This window comes from Diadema antillarum, unplaced genomic scaffold, assembly GCF_040938485.1.
Source record: "Diadema antillarum isolate AM-2024a unplaced genomic scaffold, OU_Dant_1.0 seq00000775_RagTag, whole genome shotgun sequence".
Classification (NCBI taxonomy): Eukaryota; Metazoa; Echinodermata; class Echinoidea; order Diadematoida; family Diadematidae; genus Diadema; species Diadema antillarum.
In genome coordinates, this window is record NW_027271664.1 from 115,916 (window position 1) to 130,748 (window position 14,833).

A 14,833-nucleotide genomic window follows, 5' to 3' on the forward strand; every position below is an offset into this window, starting at 1 on the left:
CATGGCAGAATCAGGGGTGCCCCCCTTGGGACCCAGGGGGGGGGGGGGGGGGGTGAGGAGGGGTCCTAATGGGGCCTAAATTGTACATTTTTATCTTCTTCTTGAGAACCCCATGACCCATTTTCACCAAACTTGGCAGGTAGCATCCCTAGGGGGTTAGGATCTCAATTTGTTAAAATGGGCACCATGCCCCGCCCAGGGGGCCCCCAGGGGGCCCAAACCCCCCAAATGAAGGAATCTTTAAAAATCTTCTCTAGAATCAGAAGTTATAGAGCTGAGATAATACTATGAGTGAGTACATTAATGACTGTAGTTTCAAGTTTGTTCATAGGAGATCCAGGGGTGCCCCTCTTGGGGGTAGGGGGGGGGGGTGGTTGGAAGGGTCCAAATAGGGGCCTGAATTGTACATTTTCATCTTCTTCCTGAAAACCTCATGATGGATTTTTGTCAAACTTGGCAGGTAGCATCCCTAGGTGGTCAGGATCTCAATTTATCAAACTGGGCACTATGCCCCACCCAGAGGGCCCCAGGGGGCCCCAATTCCCCCAAATTAAGGAATCTTGAAAAAATTGGGCCCTTATTGTACATTTTCATCTTCCACTTGAGAATGCCTCGTCAAATTTTGGTAGAGCTGTGAATAATTTAGATTAGTGACTGCGTGAAAGGTGAACTTGCGATACTCAGGTGAGCGCTAGACCCGCGGGTCTCTTGTTTAAAATTACTAATGGACCATGATCTTCATCAACTTATGAGCCCCCTCCCCCAGAAATGACCCAGTTTTATGAATATGTCTATTTTGTTACAACATTTGTGTGCAATATACATCCATGTAATGATCCAGATTTTTTTTTTTTTTTTTTTTTTGGGGGGGGGAGAATGTATCATAAATAAATGTAAATGAATTTAGACAAAGGAGTAGATGAAGATAATCAATTGGTTAACATGATTTTGATATACTGATAAGTAACAATTTAGAGTTTTCTGTTTTGTTATGTATGTCCAGTAATCTTGCTATAAACTTTTGCCATTTTGTTTTCATCAGTGTAGCCTTGTGCAAAGCATTTACAGCAGTGTACATGTAGACTGCAGAAATAAACAAGTGACAAACAGCAGAAGGCAGCTTGGATCGAGTATTAAAGGCATAATTTACCATTTGCAGAAGAAACAAAAACCCAGTATTAGTGCTTTAAAAAAGTTCTAAAATGTGAGTTACATGTAGGGATAGAAACAACCAATGTGAAAATTTTAACCTGTATAATCAATGTTAAGTATTGTTAAATATACAAAATGTGAACAATAGTTATAATGAGAATACTTCTAGACTAAACCATCTACAGTTATGGTTTGAGAAAAATAGTGATATCTCACCTTATATTTTAGGCTTTATTGCAAACATTTTATGATAGGATGTTTTGTGATACAACTGACTCACACATATGCATCAAAAGTGATATCTTGAACATCTTTTAAATTACTGCTCCAAAAGGTAAACAGGACCTTTAAAGAGAGGAATTGAAGAAGAGACAGAGAGACAGAAGGAAGGAGAAGGTGAGCGAGAGAGAGAGAGAGATTGACAGAAGAAGTGAAAAGAGAATGAGACTTGGAGAGATTGCATTTCCATTATTGTTACTCCAATTAGCAACATGTTCGCCTGCTAATGTAATGTAGGATCCACTAGTCTTTAAACTCAGACACTTTTCGTCACTTGACCCATCTTTCCTACTTATGGTGCATTTTTGTCATTATTCCTTTGAATATCAGCAAATATTTTCTTTGTGTTTAGGTAAGATGTTTAGCAGTTTTTCATTGTTGTTCTTGAAAAGGGGAAGTTTGGATTTTGAAAACTCTTTCTAGCGAAAAGAAAACAATTGAACAAATGTAAATCTTTCTAGCAAAAAGAAAACAAAATAAGACAAAGGTATACAAGTGTATTTTCTCCAATTTCTATTGATTGATCATTTTTTTTTTTTTAAACTGGGTCTGTGGCTGTAATATAGAAGATGCAAAGTGGAATGATAGCATTAGCAGAATTTTGGACTCCTTACACATATTTGGTATCTGCTCAGGATGATATAAGAGTTCAGAATGTACAGCCTATGTCACGTCTGTCTGCTGTTGAGAAAGCATGAAATTCACATCACCGTGTAAATTTTTTTTTGCCCCCTGAAGGTATGCATTGTGGGATGCCAATGTTGCATTCCCTTCGACGTGTATGTTGCGGCATTATTGTAATGAGCTCTGATACAAAAATTAGCGCTGGCTCTTGTGACAGTGAAGCACGCCGTCGTCTAACTGGGGGATTTGTGCGGCAGAATGGAAATTGGGAAATTGGATAAAGAGAACATCATACAAACGACCCTCAATAACTGTACAAGTGCATGCTCTATTGAAATAAGGCTTTTCAATTTTCTACCACGATTAGCCTTAGACAATTGTATGAGTCAGAAAGGAAAATGAATATAAATTACCGAGCATGTACAGGCTCGGGAAAAAACAAAACAAAAACAAAACAAAAAACATCAGTAAGCTGTGCAAATGGACATGTTTTTCTTTTCTACACGTAATCATCGAAGGTTATTACTTTTATCCCAAAGAATAGTTTAGAATCAGGCAATTAGGATTTGTTGCTTACAATCATAGAAGTGTTATTGAAAATATGTATGCAAATTTGTGTAGTCTGGTGAAAAGTAGAGCTGTAGACTATATGAAAGATTCATTTATCATTCAATAGTCCTTTCAAACTAGAGCTTTCTTTCATTAAATGCAAAATTCACAATTGCATATACATCACACATTTTTCTTGTAGGTAGGGACCACACTTATTTCCACAGTTTTGTGTCAGTCAGGAATTTGTTTAACTGTTCTTTGTTCAATTATACATTGGCTTTCAAGCCCAGCAATATTATTGAGATGAAATTTTGGCAATATAGAGTTACATTGTATATTAAATGCTTTCACTGCTCAAGTCGTTACATGCAAGTATTCTTGGCTTACCTGTACATGGATTGAAACCGACAACAACAACAACGACAACAGCAGCAACAACAACAAACAAACTTGCTGATGACAGTGTATGCGAGAATGCCTAACATGGATACATATCCTTATGTGGAACTGAAATGCATTTCAACAGTTGAAAACATTTAAGCTCAGATGTGTGAATGTTACTTCATAATTCGAAACTCCGATCCTTGTTTCTCTTGTGCATTAGAAGTGAAACCATTGTTTTATTAAAGTTTGTATACAACTATTAGTTTAATGTGGATTTCTAGCTGTCCATGGAAAAGGGGTGAATGGTATTTATGGTCTCAAGAAATCTGCAAATTAATCATCTAAGTTCTTGAACTGCTTTTGTAAGTCATCTTCCAAATTAATTAGATTGCATTTGAATCTCCTTGTTGAGTTTTTTTCGTACCCCTCATGTTCCTGGAAAAAAAGTTTGGCTTCTCTGGAAGTAAATGAAAATGTTAAGAACAGTTTTGGATACATGTGCAAATAGGATGGTACGTGCACAGATGTGTGTGTTTGTGTCGGCTACAGTGTATGAATGGTTGTGTTTTGTGTGTGTGTGTGTGTGTGTGTGTGTGTGTGTGTGTGTGTGTGAGTCTGTATGGTTAGTGTGTGTTGTGTGTCATTAGTGTGTGTGTCCGGATGTTAAAGAGATAGGGAAAGATAGGTGTTGTGCTTGATCCTTGGCATATTTTTTCATACTGTATGGATGAGCGTAAAGCCATCTTATTAATTAGCAGGGGGCGAGAATATCAGTCTACCTTTAATTCATGGACTCCTCGGGAGAAATGTTTTTTTTATTTTATTTTTTTAATTCTTGTATCAAGGATAAGATTGTGAAGCCTACAATAATTTAGCTAGATGTGTGTGAATGTTTTATTTGCCCTCGCATGACATTTGCCGGAGGGAAGCTGGAGTAATTAGAGTGAGAACATGCATGCATATCATTAGTACAAAGTACTTCCAAAGTCTCGTTTTCTTTTTCTTTTCTTTTTGTTGTTAAACTGTGTGTGCATATACGTATGTGTGTGTATGTACATGTATGTCTTCCCACCTTATTTCTGAAAATAATGAAAGTCACTCAAATAAAAGCAGAAAGTTTTTCCTGGATCAACCTGAGTTTAACAGAGTGCTGGATATGTGATGTCAATCCTACCAGCATTCTCTGTTGCGTTTGTTGCACTTTGCATCACATTACATTGAAGCCGTTACTATGGTAATGATGAATCTGATATTAGAGTATTCTGTGCTTTAGTGAGTAGTTATTACAAATCATTTTTCTCCCAAACTTGCTGATTCCACCGAATCAATTTGGTGAAGAATCATGGATTTACGGCGCTTTCGCCCACCTTACACATCCTTGTTTTAAAATTGCTATTCAGTACCCTCAACGCGTGTACGAATGAGGATGTGTTAGTATGGCTTTGCTAGTTAGTGAGATGCCTCCTACTGAGTATTCTGTTCAGTCGCAAAGATGAATGACAATTCCTCATTTTATGATGCTTTAATATCTCGGTGTTACTTCCTCGATTCGCAAATTGGCAACGTGTTTACTTGACTCATGATTGATATTTCTTGTGTCTTTCTTCATCTCCTTGCAGGAATTTGCAACATTAACGAAGGAGCTGAACCAGGCGAGAGAACAGCTCTTGGAGCGAGAGGAGGAGATCTGCGAACTGAAGGCAGAGAGGAACAATACAAGGGTGAGCCTGTTATGTAACACTTTCCCCCTGCCCCCTTCCGTGGCCCCCTCCCCACCCTATTTGACACCATGTATATCACTTTATGTCTCTCCTCAAATAAATGATTAACATCAATGTAGGGCAATTTCTCAATTCCCCCCAGAAAATATTGATTTCCATTAATGTAGAGCCATTTGTCAATCAGTTGCAAGAAAAATGTGTCTTTTTATTAACTTTTACAACATTATTTTAAGCGCAAAATCTGAAAAGAATGATGCAAGAGGAAAAGAATGTAAAAGTACAGGATATGAGAATCTGTTTTATGACTTGCATCAAAGGCATCAAGAAGTACTGTGAGCACAGATCTACATGTATAAAAGTATAAGGATTTACTATCCCATTCAGGTACTCTAGAATACCAGTGTTTCTTCAGTACAAGTAATTTCCCTGTGAACATTTATATTTATGTTCATTTTTTTAAACAGAAATTTGGCTCTCATTTTAGAATATTGTATTGACTGTGATGTTTTCATTTTGGTGCATTTGTTTTGATAAATTAAATGAAAACATTTTTTATCCAAAGTTCAGTAAATCTATACGAAAGAAAAGAGGTCTTAAGAAGCAATTATATGGCCCATATGATAGATTTTACAACTCCATGGCATGACATGAATTATAAACCCTGTTTCATAAAGAGCTAGTATTGATGGGAGAATTGCTCTTGATTGATGGATATCTGGCAGGCTTCGTGCACACTGACCAAACAGACAGCAAAATTGCATCTTATTGAAATGGAACCACGGGGTATCAGGAATAGACAAGCAGAAGCCTTGATTATTTGTTTGGGACATGAAAAAATTCCAGCCAAGCATCAGGTTTGGGCAAGGAAAAGTGGGTCAAACCCAGGTCTGTCAGAGGGATCTCGCAGAAGCGGGCTGGCGGAGATGGGGAATGCCAGCGATGGTGCTGGCAGTCAGCGCCCCCGCAGTGCTCCACTGACGATATCCTGGGGGGTTGGCTGCTGACGAACTTTTTGCCAGAGTGTGATCCGGAATATTTCATCCCTTTTTTCAGCCTTTTCCTACCATTATTGTCTCCCCCCTCCTCCCTTTCGGGTTGGTTGTGAAGTGCAGCCGTGATGGTCTCGTGATTTGAGGAAATATTTCCAATATATATATGTTTGCTGAGGATATAGAGCTGCCAAGTCTCCCTGATTCTGCAGGAGTCTCCCTGAAAATGTCAAAACCCGTTCATGTCTGAGTAAGAGAATATTAAGATCTCCCTGATTTGGGAATTATTTTTGCCCACTGAAATGCATGTAACACACAGATATCTCCTTGATTGTTGTGTGGACTCTCCCTGATTTGGATGTGGGAATGTTGGCAGAGCTAGAAGATATTGCATTAAAAAAAATGATCACACTTAAAAGAAATAGCAGCAACAACAACAACAACGACGACAACAACAACAACTGTGGTGTAGAATACAAAGCAAAAAGCATTCCCTGCATTCTATAAGAGCCCTCTTGCATTTTGAAATTCCTTCTTTGTTACATTTAATCAGAATGTTTTGAGAGAAGAGAGATGTGGAGACGCTGCAAAACATGGCAATATCGGATTGAATGAGGTCAGAAAAAGTGTGGCATGTACCAGTAACCGAGAAGCCTCCAAAATTGAGGAAAACCCTTTTCTGGACGTAGTCCATCAATGTCATGCCCATTTTAATCCTCAACTTTCCATGAGCAGAAAGCGAGAATGATGTGAATTCATTGCAAGGAGAAAAAAAAAAGAAGAAAAAGCAAGAAAGCACATTTTTTCAGACCTATCTAAAATATGTTTATATTCCTTAGCATAGAGTGGGGCTTAATATGTTGTTGTTGTTTTTTTTCAGAACTTAGGAGAGTTGAAACATTGATTCTTTAATTTCTTTGACATTTTTCAAAGTTTGACATACTGTTTCATACATAGGGCACTTTGATATTGCTTTTGTTTATTTTCTGTTGTCTTTTGCTGTGTTTTGTCGTGAAAGATTGTAGATCTTGCTTCATTAGAATTGATAGGTGCAGTGACCAGTTTATACGAAGAAGCAAAGTTGGATTTGACTCCTTCCAACCAGAAGCAGCAAAATGTTGATAGTGCACTGATCATAGACACCATCGCTGTTTATATTGTCATGGCCTTCTACCATAATGCAATAATAATTTTTTAGTCCTACATTCTTGTCAGAAATTTGAAAACAAAACAAAACAAAAATCTGATGGAGATGTAGTTGATTTTTCCATCAAAATTTTGAAATCTTTGTCTTGAAGTTAACATTGATGATTGAGAGGTCCAAAGTCTGATAGCCTTATCTAGAGAAGATATGAAGTTCTAAGGACTTAAAAAAAAAGAAAAAGAAAAAGGAGTAGTATAATCCAGTGCTTTGCATGCATGGCTTGCGATAATCTGAACATCTCTAGCCTACCAAATTATTTAAAAGGGAGAACTTTATAACTTGAGTTTGATCTCAAAATGAGTTAACTTCATTCTTGTCATTTTGAGATATTTGTGATTACACAGCTGCCAAATGAATGAAGAAAATGATGAGAAAATATGGAGAATTTTTTATAATCATATCTCAGAATATTCCTTGTTATGCAACAAGTGAGGTATCATTGGAAAGGTTTTGTGCTGCTCTTTCTGATGATGGACTTATTTGAAAAGTCTAAAAATGGGGCTTTACCCATTATGCAATCAATCACTTCAAATGTACAAAGCTTTGTAATTGTAAACATACTGTCATCGACTGAGCTTAACCCATTGAGGACGGACTGATTTTGCCGTAATACGCATTTCCCATAGATCCCTGCCCGAGTATACTCGGGACTCGTCCTCAATGGGTTAAAGAGCAGGAGGGGGAATGTTCCCATGGGAGAGAAGCTGGCGCACATTCCCTTTGCTCAGGTTTGGGATGTATCTTGGCAGCCAAAGGCTTAAGGTTTAGGTTTGTGAGAGGCATCCTTGTGATGCGTTCGTGACTGCAGGTTCCCCCGTGGGTTTACCTTTAGCTAATGCCAAGGAGAACCATTAAGGTTGTGTTATTGCAACCCACAGATTTCACATGGCTGCCGATACCTCATGAGCGCGCAGAGTCTGAAAGCTAAACAGGGTCAGCCCTAAGTGGGCGGCTGTTGACATGGCGACGCTGGAAAACATACCAAATGGTTTGCCCATTGACAGATGAAGAAAAGTCACAGCAATGCCATGTTGTTTGGCTGTCAAATAAGGCCAGCTGTATCTGGTGGATCCATAAAAGGGAAACCAAGAAGAAATAGTAAAAAAAAAATAAAACAAAACCTCTTTTCAGACCGAGACATACTTACTGACAGAAGGACATACAGACATAAAGATGAGCTTGACCCATCTTGATATATAGCTCTCTATATAGAGAGATTTGTAAGTTGATATTGAGACAAATGAATGAACTTGAAATATCACGCATATAGACCAAGATTAACTTGTGAAGAAGGCAAAAAAAAAAAAAGATAAGCCAATGAAAGAAACAGTGGACAGTCACCCAAGTACGATGTAGATGGATTGACAGATTTGTATAGAATAAGAGCAGATGGCTCAAGTGATAGATATTCTGGTGTGCAGACAAACAGGGTGATGGGGGAAAAAAGAGACTAAAAGAAATATAAAAAGAGAAAGAGAAATATATATAGAGAGGTATATTGATCAGGAGAAACAAACAAAATACTTATTTGAAATACATGCACGAGATGTTCATTCTACAGCATTAATGGACAAATAAACTAGAGAAAGAGAAAGACAGAGATAGATGGAAAGATAGATAGATAGATAGGGGGGGGGGGAGAGGGAGAATTGTATCGGTCAAAAGAAAAGTGGATAAGACAGAATCTCGTAGACCTACACTGTATATTTAAAGTTTTCTGTTTATCATTGATAGACTAGATGACCAAAAAATCTAAGAGAAATATATTGATCACTGCCAAAAACAATGAAACAGTATCTCCCAGACCCATGGAAAACATTTTCTGTACGGCATCAACCTATGAGAGAGAAAAAGAGAATGTGAGAGATAGAGGGCGAGCAAGAGAGAGAAGGCACAAGCTCTTAAAGACTATGTGAAGTCAAATGACAAAAAATATATAGGACGATGAAGATAGATATCAGTATCTCCAAGACTCGCATGAAATGATCTCCGTTTGGCAATTATAGACAAGATATGAAGAGAGAGAGCTAGAGAGAGAGATGGAGAGAGAGTGGAATAGTAAAAGATGTCAAAGACAGTTTGAAGTCACAAGACAAAAATAGATGGGGCGACAAAGATAGAGACCGAACAAATCAAGTTACACGAGTCTCGTGCAATGGAACAGCATTGCGTCCGTCCGATAGGTTCCCCCGATATCATATTACAATATACCTGCCGCTAAAAATTGTCATCATTTCATCCCGCCCTCCCTTCCCCCGGAGTAGAGCGGCGCATAGCGGAGCGCAAGGCCGACCCAAATGAGCCTTCCTGCTTCTCTACTTCCTCGGCACCCACATTCAATATCGTCGGCATCGTGTGGCGTTTCGCCACTTTTCTTCCTCGCCCCATCTACCCCCCCCCCCCCTTCCTTCCTTCATCAGCAGCTTCATCTCTGGACGCCAGAGTATGGAGGAACAACCTTGGGTACCCATCAAAGATTCTAGTAACAGAATTAGAGCAAAACATAAGATGAACACCCCCACCCCACCCCTCAGAAAAAAAAAGAGGAAAAAACAAAAAAACACTCTCCAAAAATAGCGAAACTTGATATTTGAACATGGCGTAACCATTTTGGGGGAGTCTTAACACCGATGTAAAAAGCATTGTATTCAACTCGGAGCAGGAAGTAGAGAGATGTCGTGGGAGTCTCTGAAAAGGAGGATGTGTTGAGAAAAAGGTGTACTTTTCAAGTATTGCTGCAAAAATGCCATAGTTTAAAAAAGAAGAAGAAGAAGTCAGAATTCAGTTTCTAAATCAGTGCCTTCTTGTCATATAGACTCGGCTCCAAACCATTTCCATCTTTTTTTAATCATTTATTCTTAGTTTATTGAGTGAGAGGTACTGCATTACTCCAGATTCGGAGCCATCTTGTGGGGGGGGGGGGGGAGGGGTGGTAACTCCGTGAAATTATCTCAGCTCTTCACAAGTTTTCAGTGAATTTAAAGAAGTCAGCTTGATCATCAGGTAAGACTTCATTCACTCATCTCAGGAATTGCTTGCTGTTTGCAAATTATGTTCAAGTCCTAGTAAGCTTATTATTTGGTTTCTCTTTTGACTTTCTTTCCTATTTTTTGCTATTTATTTCGAGCATTTAATTAGGTAAGAATTGTTCTTTTTCATTCAAGTGTTTTCTTCTGATAGTTGTTTCAGTGCAAAATGTCAAAAGCCTATCCATGTTAAAAGTTTCATTAGTAATAGAGGTGGGCTATAGAGGGTGACCTTTTCAGAACATGCTCATCACACCTTAGTTTGATGACTTTTTGCCTACTGACACCATTTTTGAAAAAAAGAACGAAAAAAAATGCAAAATCCGGGGTGCCCCGGCCGAAATCGTAAAAAATCCAAGATGGCCGCCGTTTCGGCTTTAAAAAGACATTTTTGGCCATAACTCGGCTATTTTTTGGTCTATTGTGATGATTTTGGTGTCTAACCCCATGTTTTAGGGGTCAAAGAAATAGATTATCATGATAATTTTAGTTTAAAACCTAAGCTTCTACATGAAACTAACCTTTTACCCATATTTAGGGTTAAATTTCCTTCTCCTTTACCCCTACCCCAACCGCCATTTTTTGCACATTTTTCCGTATTTTTTTTCAAGTCATGTTAACTATCATACTCTTAATAACAAGTTCTAGCAATTTGTTTTTTTTTACTACTGACAATATAGCAAGAAATATACAAATAACTTACGGTATACATGTACATGTATGTGTCATGCCAATACTGGTCATGTGGCTGGTGCATTCAGAATGCATGATAACTGTGGAACCAGTATTGTGCTGTATCTGCTTTATAGTGACCATTAACATTTTGGTCCTAAGACCTTTAACAATATAAATAAATAGATATAATGATAAATATTCCTTCTCCTTTACCCCTACCCCACCGCCATTTTTTGCACTTTTTTCCGTATTTTTTTCAAGTCATGTTAACTACGGTACTTCCATACTCTTAATAACAAGTTCTAGCTATCAATATGGTGTTTTCTTGCAACAATACAGCAAGAAATACAAATAACTTACATTATACATGGTTTACATATATATGTGTCATGCACTACAGGTGTGAATACCAAATGTTTATCAGCACTACAAAGCAGAGACAGTATAAGCACTGGCTTCTGTTACAATGTACCATGCATCCTGAATGCACAAGCCACACTATATACCGATACGTGCATGACATTAAGTAAACCATGTGTAATGTAAGCTATTTGTTATTATTCATTATTATATCTATTTATTTATATTGTTAAAGGTCTTAGGACCAAAATGTTAATGGACGCTATAAAGCAGATACAGTATTTAATACCGGTTCCACAGTTACCATGCATTCGGAATGCACCAGCCACATACCAGTATTGGCATGACACATACATGTATACGGTAAGTTATTTTTCTTGCTGTATTGTCGGTAGAAGAAAAAAAAATGGATTGCTAGAACTTGTTATTAAGAGTATGGTAGTTAACATGACTTGAAAAAATATGTGGAAAAAAAGGTAAAAAATGGCGGTTGGGGTAGGGGTAAAGGAGAAGGAAATTTAACCCTAAATATGGGAAAAAGGTTAGATTCATGTAGAAGCTTAGGTTTTCCACTAAAATTATCATGATGATCCATTTCCTTGACCCCTAAAACATGGGGATAAACACCAAAACCATCACAATAGACCGAAAAATAGCCGAGTTATAGCAAAAAATGTCTTTTTAAAGCCAAAACGGCGGCCATCTTGGATTTTTTACGATTTCGGCTGGGGCACCCCGGATTTTGCATTTTTTTCGTTCTTTTTTTCAAAAATGGTGTCAGCAGGCAAAAAGTCATCAAACTAAGGTGTGATGAGCATGTTCTGAAAATATGACCTAAAATTGACCCTCTATAGCCCACCTCTATTAGTAATTTTTTTTTCTTAGATTGGCAGCTCATTTTAAAAGATTATAGGTTATGAGTCTCTCCCAAATTTCAAAACTTGTGAATATGTTTTTGTCCGATTTTGTGCAAATTCCATGAATCTAACATTTTCTTTCTAAAAAATCACCAGTGTAAGCCATTTTATCCAGTTTTGATTTAAACTGATGCGATTTTGTTTGTGGGATTTTGCATCTACATTGTATTCATGGAAGCCAACCTGTAGATGGTGTGGAGTTTGTCCTCAACATGGTCTCTCAAGTAATTGAGGAAACCTCGGGGGGATTACCTCGCATACATTGGTGGGACCACGACATAAATTCCAATTCTGCCCCAGCTACATGTAGTCCCGGGAGCAGAGCAGTCCCCTGACACTTCTCACGTAGTGTGCGATGACTTAGCATCATCCCCTCTTAACTTGTCAGCTAGAAATGCATTAAGTCTGCACACTTGGTCGCGAGCGTGTCACCGTGCCGCCATGCCCGACTATTTAAAGACTCGGTAGCAATGTGAGGGATCCCATGGAGGGGTAAGGCTGGCCAGGCTCGGATATATTTGAGAATCCCTACAACGAACTGTGCACACCTTTATCACTGATCTGTGCATAAATACACAAAGCCGCAGAATCTTGACTGGATTCAGCTGTTACAGATGAGCATGTGTTTTGATGCACATATTCCTTAACCAGTCCTATTCATGTTGTTCGAATGTACCCCAATGGGCAGCGAATGAATTGGGCCACCGATAAATCCACACGCTACCTGAAAGGGGTGTTTCATAGAGCTGTTCTTAAAGTTACAAATGGCCTAAGAATGGCTGGTGATCAGTTCTGATGTGCTATACTTATCAGAATTTCAGTGATTCAGCACAAGAACTGATCACCAGTCATTCTGAAGTCGTTCGTAACTTTAAGAACAGCTTCATGAAACACTTTATCTTTGTCTTTATTGCAACTGATTGACGAATTTGATTGTTTGTTTGTTTTTCTTGTAAAGTTTATGATTATGATTGCAAAGGAAACTTTGGTAAGAAAACTTTGAATGAGCAATGTTTTCTTGGTACAAAGTATTATGACTTCTTGATTTCAGAAACAGTTTAAATACCAAATGTGTCCATATGTGGGGAGGATTTAAAGGTATTATTTACCAACGGGAGCAAAATGTTCAAGTTATCACATTTGATGCCTACATGTAGGGCAGTTGTATCACAAAGCATTCTACTAATATACAAATTTTGCAATAAAACCTAAAATATAAGGAGAAATCACTATTTTTCTATAAACTGTGGCTGTTTACAGCTGTAGCTGTCTGTAACTGTAGATGGTTTATTCTAGAAACAATTTTATCCTAACTATTGTGTCCATTTTGTTTATTTATCAATGCATGTCTTAACATCTCTGCTCCATCCATCCTATCCTCTGCTAGCTGCTATTGGAGCATCTTGAATGTCTGGTGTCGCGCCACGAGCGATCCCTCAGGATGACCGTTGTCAAGCGGCAGGCATCGTCGCCGGCGGGCGTCTCCTCCGAAGTGGAGGTGCTGAAGGCGCTCAAGTCGCTCTTCGAGCACCACAAGGCCCTGGATGAAAAGGTGCGCGAGAGGTTAAAGGTCGCGCTGGACCGGGTGGCAAGCCTGGAGGAAGAGCTGGAGAGGTCGCACAATGAGGTGAGTTCAACAAACTTTTCTCCATCTCGTTTGCCTTGGTTGGTAGAATACTGTTTAAGCTGTTTTCGCCTACAGATATTTTTGTGGATGTGGAGGTCTTAGACATTTTTCGCGACATGTTGTTTTCGCGATTTGACATCAACGCTAACGTAAATGCCCTTATAACCCTAGCGCCTGGCGACATTATTGTACGTTGTTTTCTTTTGTGATCCATCTGTGATTCGCAAAATTTGTGAAAATTAAACCCTCGCAAAAATAACATCCTATACAGTAGCTAGGAGCAAAAGGGGCCATGATCAACTGGACTTTTGGTACTTTTGTTACCTTTTTTAAAAGTAAGCTTAAGCCATCAATTTCTGGAAACCACCTGAGATAGTATGTTTGTTCTCTCGCTCTGCGTTGTTTGTGATGAATCTTATGAGGGATTTAATACGCTCATCTGTGTGTATGTGTGTGTGTGTGTGTGTGTGTGTGTGTGTGTGTTTGTGTGTCTACAAGTATGTTTGTGTTAGATTGGAGGGGAAAAAATGCTACAATCCTTTCGTTGAGAAAGAAACAGATGATGAAAGAAGAAGCGTTGAAGAAGAAAAAGAAGACACGGAAGAAGAAAAACCTATCCTGTCATTTGCAAGATGAGGGAGACTGCTAAAGAAAAACTGGTCGCCAGCAAGATTCTACTTATGTATGTCAAGTAGTTTGTATGAATGTGTTTGTGTATTATGGAGTGTATCCATATTTGTGTATTGGCGTGTTTTGGGGTATGTGTGCGTGTGTGTGACTTGCCCACTGTTTAGTAGCTCAGCAAACACTGCAGGAGTAAGTCCAGATATTTGGTGAATTCTTTTTTTTTTTCTTTTTCTTTTTGGAAGGGCAATCTGATTTTCACCCCACTCAAGGGAGTATCATTTCCAAATGAAGATTTTTTTTTTTTTTTTTTCAGCTTGCTCAGAGCAGGGAATCAACACTTACTCCTTCACCCACGTGCATGATAAAAGGACACAAGTAACTATTTTGATAGGTGCAAAAAAAAATGTAAGGTAGTAGAGAAAAAATGCAAGGCAGTAGAATAATCTGTGGGAAAGATGAAGAGGAAGGAAGGCAGAGAGAATTGGCAAAAGGAAAGAGAGATGGCAATGTGCCCAGAGAGAGGGAAAGAGAGAGAGAGAGAGAGAGAGAGACAGACATACAGAGAAAGAAGGAGAAAGAGACAGAGAGAGAGAGAAAGAGAAAGTATATATGCTTGTATATGTGCACAATGTTGTGTATACATGTGCATAGTGGCATTGAGGAAAAAAGAGTTAGAAAAAAAAGTACATATATATG

The 14,833-nt window shown here is 38.5% G+C and overlaps 1 protein-coding gene across 1 annotated transcript in view; it reads left to right on the forward strand.

Moving 5' to 3' along the window:
- The window catches only part of LOC139738924 (liprin-alpha-1-like), a 173,095-nt gene that overhangs the window by 43,290 nt on the left and 114,972 nt on the right, over positions 1-14,833 (forward strand). The window contains exons 2-3 of the mRNA XM_071649549.1: positions 4,611-4,712; positions 13,271-13,510. Coding sequence (XP_071505650.1) covers positions 4,611-4,712; positions 13,271-13,510 — 342 coding nt within the window. The remainder of the gene's footprint in view (positions 1-4,610; positions 4,713-13,270; positions 13,511-14,833) is intronic.